The 7,500-nt window shown below is 48.7% G+C and overlaps 3 protein-coding genes across 3 annotated transcripts in view; all 3 read right to left on the minus strand.

Annotated features, from left to right (window-relative positions):
• LOC125948126 (microfibrillar-associated protein 1) overlaps positions 1-1,762 on the minus strand; it is a 2,001-nt gene extending 239 nt beyond the window's left edge. The window contains exons 1-4 of the mRNA XM_049673894.1: positions 1,561-1,762; positions 1,312-1,468; positions 479-1,234; positions 1-412 (exon numbers count right to left, since the gene is read on the minus strand). The exon at positions 1-412 is cut by the window's left edge and continues 239 nt beyond it. Of these exons, the coding sequence (XP_049529851.1) occupies positions 1-412; positions 479-1,234; positions 1,312-1,468; positions 1,561-1,762 (1,527 nt within the window). The remainder of the gene's footprint in view (positions 413-478; positions 1,235-1,311; positions 1,469-1,560) is intronic.
• A 71-nt stretch (positions 1,763-1,833) lies between these two features.
• On the minus strand, positions 1,834-3,759 carry LOC125948128 (male-specific lethal 3 homolog). Its single transcript, XM_049673896.1, has 4 exons — positions 3,554-3,759; positions 3,287-3,465; positions 3,041-3,207; positions 1,834-2,955 (listed from the first exon to the last, which is right to left on the minus strand). Exons 1-4 carry the CDS (start codon positions 3,659-3,661, stop codon positions 1,928-1,930), a joined length of 1,482 nt encoding a protein of 493 aa, XP_049529853.1. The 5' UTR covers positions 3,662-3,759; the 3' UTR covers positions 1,834-1,927.
• A 665-nt stretch (positions 3,760-4,424) lies between these two features.
• Positions 4,425-7,500, minus strand: part of LOC125948115 (FH2 domain-containing protein 1) — a 54,347-nt gene continuing 51,271 nt past the window's right edge. Inside the window, exon 15 of the mRNA XM_049673863.1 lies at positions 4,425-7,500. This exon is cut by the window's right edge and continues 1,300 nt beyond it. Coding sequence (XP_049529820.1) covers positions 6,237-7,500 — 1,264 coding nt within the window. The 3' untranslated portion in view covers positions 4,425-6,236.

Here is a 7,500-nt window from a genome sequence, read left to right on the forward strand (position 1 = left end):
AAGGGAGGGCTTATCGAACACCTGCTTCATGCCACCGGCTCGATCCGTCAGGAACATGGTACTGTTCGGTGTGTCGGCAACCCAGGGCGAATCGAACTTGGTCGTGTCTTGGTCCACCAGATGTGTATACTTGGTACGTCCACAGCGGCCAAAGTTTTTCACCTGCATCACCTTCGGCAGGATCGTCTTGTCGAAGTGATCCTCGAGCGTGGGCGCCGAGAAGTCCTGCTTGTACACGTCGTCCTCCTCGTCCAAATAGAACGCACCACGATGGTAATACTTCTGCAGGAACTTGTACTTGCCCTTTGCGTTCTTGTTGGTGATCTGCTTCGGGTTGTTGCGCAGCTCTTGGCGTCGTTCCTCTTCTGTCATGTTTCGCAACCTGTCGATCTCCTGCTTCTCCTTATCGATTCTGTAAAAGGAAACGAATGCCCAATTAGAATTACAGAACACTTCATAGAAGCGACCGGATACATACTGTTCCTTCTCTTCCCTATCACGCTTGATCCGTTTCAGTTCTCGCAATTTCCACGCCTCGTATTCCACCTCATCGTTCTCGTCGTCCGTGTTGATATCGTTAAGCGACGGTTCGTTCTCTACCTTGGCCTTTTCCAGTTCCTTCTTGATGGTTTCCTCGACCAGTCGGAGCGTTTGTTTCCGGCGTTCTTTGGCTGCCTTTTTGCCCTCGTATTCGAGCTGTTTCTGCCGGTTGGCTTCACGTTCTTTCTCAATAATCGTCGTACGATCCTTCTTGCGCACGAACAGTGGCTTCAACCGGGGTTCATTTTCCTCATCACTCTCCGTTTCCTCCTCATACTCGGAGCTTTCCGATTCTTCCGACTCCGAAAGTCCCTCCTCTTCCTGCTTCTGCAACAGTTCCTCCTCTTCGCGTTGCTTCTGTTGAAGCATCTTGGCCTTAAGCATTTGGCGTCGCCGTTCAATCTCGGTATCGCTGAGCTCAGCCTCGGACTCGGACTCTGAACCGAGCGAAATGTGTCGTCGCCGGGCACCGCTTCTTTCGCGGTCCTGCTCCTCATCACCACTTTCCACCATACGATCGTCTTCGCTTCCGCCACGATCATGCTCATCTTCCGACTGTACCAGCTCCGGTTCGTGAATGACGCGATGCCGTTCTCGTCGCTCCAAATCCAACTCGCTGGGATCTTCCGCCCGGATAGCTTGCAACCGTCGAATACGCGGATCATCCACATCCTCCGGCAAATCATTGTTGTCACTAGAAGCAATCGGACAAGCAACGAATCAGACTCCAAGCAGCTCGGGTTATTTAGATTATGCTCAATGGCTACTTACGAATCTTCGCGGTTCTGTTGTTCTTCGTTGTTCGTGCGACGATTTTCCAGAAAATCATCTTCTTCCGATTCCTCGTCACTGCTGGCGTACTGTGCATACTCGGGGCGCTTACCGGATACGTATCGATGCACTTTTACCTTTTGCATCGATATTTCACCTAAAAGTAGCACCAAAACAAAGAGTAAGCTCAGCTAAAACCCTGCACAACTCGAGTAATACACGGGGCAATCCAACCCCCAATTTGCTTACCTTTTGTGTTTTTCACTGGAATCGCACCAGCGGTACTTTGAATACCGAATTGTGTGGTTGGAGGACTCATTTTTGGAGATTTCTCAATTCCACTCGCTACAAAAATTAAAGTTTGTTGATCGATGAAATTTTTGGAACGAAAACAAAAAAAAGAACAAGATGAAGAAGAAGCATCAGTGTTGCCTGCTTGAGCTTCTGTCATTCTGAACAGGAGCAGGCTGGCAGCACTGACAGCTTTCAAATAATTCGTTTCCTGAGCGAGTACTCTTCTAAAGTTAATATACATAAGTTTACTCCATAAAATACTATAACAGTTGGTTACAAACACGAGCTTCTTATCCTGTATCCTGTGTGTACCGTTCCTTCTTCACTCCACCGGTCCCTCGCCTTCCCGGGCGTTAAAATAGAATTGACTGCCGAACCATTCTTCGTGCGCCTCGATGAACTCGGCAAAAGTGTCCAAAAACTTTAGCAACAGCTTCAACTTCTCATCCATCATGGCCGTTGCAGAGAGAAATTCCGGTAACTTCACGATTAACCGTGCTAGGTGGATTGCACCATATATCATAGAAGGTTCGGCGGGAGCATTCGATGGCAGTATGCGCCACCGGAACACATCATCCAGGATCTCTTTGGCTTCCCGCGAGATGGTTACGTTTTGCGGTAGAATCGAACGTAGAATGTTGAGACTCGCCCCGAAGGGTGATAGGTTACCGCCAGCGGCAGGTGATACGCCCGTTCCTGTCTGTCCTTGTTGCAAGGCGGCAAAATCGAGAACGAACTCGTTTTCCTCGTTCTTGTGCGAACGCAAACGACGCCGGCGACGTTCTTCGGCCGTGGTGGCAGCACTGGATGGTTCGGTGTGTTCGCTTGCCGGTTGTGGATCCGCCATGGGTGACTCCAACCGTACGGTCAGCATGTCGAGCGAAAGGCTCTGCGAAGCAATGTACGTAAAGTTGGCCAAATTTTCCTCGGAAAGCACGAGTTGCGCTTGTGTTTGCTCTAGCGGGTACAGCAAATAATCGGCGAGTGTAAAGTCGAAGTAAAGCCGAAGCCCGTCGGCCACCTCCTTGCAAAGTTCCACGTTCGTACGGATTTGCTCGTAGTCACGGCACTTTTGTTCGCTGCGCAGTGCCGAGCTGTTCCGGCGTCGTGACTTCAGCATGCCCGGCTGACCACATTCGAACAGCTGGCGCAGGGTGTAATAGCGTACGAAAGCCTCCAGAATCGTTACGACCGGTAGCTTGGCAGGTAGTTCCACTAGCACACCTTCGGCGTGTATCATGCGGTAATCTAGCTCAAGATGATTGCGGAGCTTGTTGCCAACCTGTAGATACACCTTATCCTCCTCGTGTGTACTCTCCTCAACCGAGCTGCTGTAGTAGTCCTCCATATCTGCACGGCGAAAGGATAGAGAGCGCAGATTGAAGATCACGGACGTGGTTCACTTCATGGATCGGATCCACATTTATATAAATACCGTCTATGTTGTAATCGTTGTCGTCCCTTCCGAAGCCGGTACTGCACGAGCTGCCCTCTTCCGACGAGCCGCCTGGTTGTCCTTTCGCGCTTGTCAGGCTCTCGATGCGATCCGTCAAACTTTTCACCCGTTGCTTTTTCCGTTCCTTTCGATACAAGTAGGCACCCCTGTGAAAAGTGCAATGAAAAACGCATATTACTTGATGGCCACAGCATGCTACGATTTGGCTCACGCGATGTTACTTACTGGAAAAGTTGTGCCTTTTCGGCCAAATCTTTCTGCAGCTGGCGGTTCTCTTCCGTGTCCTTGAGAATAAAGTCCTCGCTCACCTTCCGGTCCCAGGACGAGTTCCATCCTTGAAAGTGTATCAGATACTCGATGATACGCCGGCCCCGCTTATCCTTTCCTTCCGATACCTCCAGCACCTGATTGCGGCCGGGTCGGTCGCGCCGCAAGAGAAAAGATAACATTTCAATCTCCAGCCAAGTCACCTCGCAATCCATCGAACATTACCTTCGAATCATACAGCACTTTCGCTTTGGTGGGGTCAGGTTCGTAGCAAAGCACCTTTTCGCCGTCGGAAAATTTGTACTTCGTGCTGTGGCCGCGAGTTGACACCATAGCGAACGAATCTATTTTGAAGCCGTTTAATTTCCGCGTAACTTATGCACCGGCTATAACAAATGCAAGCGACCGTTGAATTCAGTGCAATTACTAGAAAAGAAATTACTACTAGATGTTGCGAGAGAAGCGGCGAATTGCGTTTTGTTTGTCATTTTCTGTAAACAATCGTGGCCTTGAATCTTGTCATGAAAGGTGGCCGCATCGCATGGTCGTATTGAAGTCGTATAGCCATGTTCCATTTAAAATAAAATAAGGTGCACAAAATTCAATAACAGTATAAGTATTTTCTATTAAACCAGTTGCAACATAAGTAAAATTAATCAAAGAATTTAAATAGTTTTCAACTTATGGATTTTTAATTTGTTGTGCAAAGTCGAGTCCAAGTCTATGCTAAGGCGCAATTCACAAGGGAGATTCGACAGTTGTAACAGAGACAGAGTTGTAAGGAGCAGGATTATCATGAAAATAATATTAAAGTATTATTAGCAAACAACAAATGATCAAAGAATTAGTAAGCATTTAAATTATAATAAATTTGCTCTTGCATGTATTTAAACAAGTTTTAAATCCTTTCAGCAAGTTAAACAGCAAAACATTGAACATTGAATAGTCGTTGCTTTGATAAAAAAGTAGCTATGGATCATGATTTCCAGCCCCGAAATCATCCTCCCGGCTCCCGCGGAGTGCAGAAGTTGCTGAAAATCGTGCCTTACTTTTCTTTCCGCTCGTGAATACACCACACAAGTCGTTTATTGTACAAAATGTATTTCGTTTTTAAATTATCGCCTGACTAACACATTCTCTATTCGAGCAACGGCTGTATGAACAATCGATATAATGAAACATGTGTAAACGAATAGATAGAATATATGGGATTGGGAGTCAATAGTAGAAGAAGAAGCCCCATGGTGGTCCGCTCATGCTACCGCAAAACCGATCATGCTTTCGCGTTCGTGATCGCGATTATCGCACAACAGGCCATATCGCATGCCGATCCTTTCATTTTGCTTCCTTTCGCTTCCCTTTGTCCTTATCGCAATAATATAATTTTGATTATGATAATTTTGAAACAACCCGGTACCCGAAAATGGTTAAAAATTAAGCAAGAATTTTATCTCTTTTTTGCATAAATAGGAAGTACGCCAATACACACAGACACACAGGCCAATCGCCAATAGGGATAGGGGAGATTTTTAAACGTAACACAGCTCCACGCAACGGTCTGGAAAGCAGTACAGCATCCGATCGCTTCACGTCGCGATTGCCGGTTCTCTCGGGTTTAGTAGGAAATTGTCTACAATATACAAATATAAACATGGCGTCTGTCATGACTAAATACGATCTTACAACGGATGAGGAGGCCCTTCTAACATGTTTCCAGGGGAAGGACGAGGATCGATATCGAAACGGATAATTCATTGCCCTCGCCCATTCCAACCCTGATTTAGGCCTTCTAATCGCCCTAACTATCCTATCTACTTGGGTGTTACACGATTTAGCTCCTAGAGGTACTTTTCCTCTATCGGTTTCTATCAACGATTACAATTTGTTGTTCACATTATGATCTGTTCTAGAAAATGGTCAATAGCGGGGAAGGGGAGACCGCTCTGAGGAGGTTTGGGAAAAAAGGACACAACACACATAATTAAATAGCATAACATACATACACACACGACACACCTGCGTAACTTGTGCGTTCCGTTGATCACATGGCATCTAATTTAACATTTCACACGGACGCGGACATTATTCGATCGAGAGTCCCTAGCACTAGCACTATTCTAGATAATAATACTTTCTGCTTGTCCATGGTCTGTCGCTGATCGCTGGACCGCTTCACGTCGGACATTTAAGCGTTAGAAGGGTAAGCAGCTATATTGCTTCTACATATATTGTTATCGATTTCGTTATTGCATCCGTTCATATGGCGGCGAGCTGTGCTGTTCCGGTTGTGGCGCTTGCTAACCGTGGTGCCCTCGTAGTCGTTGTCATAAAATTCAGGAAAAATCGGAAATAAGCTTGCGCAATATCGAGCAAAATAGAGGTACTGCTTGTATGCTTGAAGCAGGTAAAGAGTGATAAAGAGAGAGAGAGAGAGCATCAAAAGTTACTTCTGGAGGGCGTGCTTGTGTCCGGTTGGTTTGACTTTATCTAAATATACAAAGGTACATAAGCGTATCGTCGTAAGGCGTAATCCTCCTGTGGAAGCACCCAGAGGGGGCTGCTCCTCAATGGCAATAGGTAGGCAAACTACCGGAAAGTTGCCGAGTCAGTTTGCGACCACTGACTCCCCGTGCCTCATATGCTCGGTGCCTTTAACTTTCGTTCTGTATGGACAGAGAATGCGTTTCAAAAAAAAATGTGCGAAATCCGGAGGTTAAGGTTTTTCTCCTACGCGAACCTTGTTGCTAATATAATAAAATGGACGGTTTCGGGGGGTGGTAGATGCGGAGGGAGAAGCAAACTGCTAGACTGACTAAAACCCGGTAAACTCGGCTGACAAATGGAAAATATGGCAAAAGAACCACTCTTCAGTGCCCGTACACACTCACACACAACCACAGAGGGCCCCTTACTTGCCCTTCACTTTGGTGGCACTGGAGGTAGTGGGACGCATGAAGCCACCGGTCGCGCGTCGAGTGGATGCTCCCGACACCGTGGAATTCTGCTGCTGCTGCTGCTGGCCTACGATCGACGATCGTCCGGATCCATTGAACGGTGTTGGGCTGACACCGCTGGCACCTGATCCGGACCCGGCTAAACTGCCGCTACTGGTCGACTTGCTACCTGACGGAAATCGACCACCATTCGATCCAGTGTGATGATGGTTATTCTCCTTAAAGCTAGTGCTCGCTCCTAGTGAGGTACCACTGCCGCTACCGGGCGTCGATCGTGTCGGTGGTTTGCGTACCACCGCCGTCGGTCCAATACTGGAACCGCTTGAGCTGCTACGGCTGGCGGGAGCACCGCGATGTATGTTGCTGCTCGCGGTACCGAGTGGTCGTTTCGTGGGAGAACTATTAGCAGACAAGGTCGATGCACCATGCAGTGGGCTGGCGTTGGCCAATGGAGTGGAACTCTTCGAACTGGCCCTCAGTGGTGGCACCTTACGTACCGTGTTCGTCGACACGGCACTGCTCAGTGAGGAGCGCGACGATCGTAAGCTCGTCCGGGAATTACTGCGCTCGACGTCCTGTGAGAGGCTGTGAGCGCTGACCATACGTCCAACCACTCCACCATCGGATGGACCCGTGCGACGCATCGAGGCCGTTCGACGGGGCAATACAGTCCGGTTACCAGCAGCAGTAGTCCCACTCGCTGTCACCGATGTCGATGATGATGATGGTGGCACACGAAGTGATCGGCTGCGTTCGAGACCGGAACCATTCTTCACCATCAGTAGACTGGCCATGCTGGGTGTGGAGCGATGTCCGGCGCTCGTCACCTTTCCACGACTCGCCAAGCCAGATGACGCGGACAGATCCTTACCGGATCCAGCAACGGATCCTACAGTAACCACTGTCGGTCTCGTCGGTTTGCTCTTCGTATCCGATCCGTAGTCGTTGCAGGATGAAACACTGTCCTTACCCTGGGACGGTGTATCGGAGACGAGACTTTGCGTCTCCTCGAATCCTTCATCATTCAGCTCGTGAGTAGCGGCCACCTTCGTGCTACCACCGCTGTCCACATGATGGTCCTTCGTGGGGCTCCAGGTGCGCTCGGGAGTGGGCGACTTTAGGCTTCGCTTCGCTTCCCGCACATCCTCCTGGCTAATGCGGCTTATGCTGCGCCCCACCTTACTGGCACGATTCAGTACGGCTTCCGCATGCGAACGA

Source organism: Anopheles darlingi, chromosome 2, assembly GCF_943734745.1.
Source record: "Anopheles darlingi chromosome 2, idAnoDarlMG_H_01, whole genome shotgun sequence".
Classification (NCBI taxonomy): Eukaryota; Metazoa; Arthropoda; class Insecta; order Diptera; family Culicidae; genus Anopheles; species Anopheles darlingi.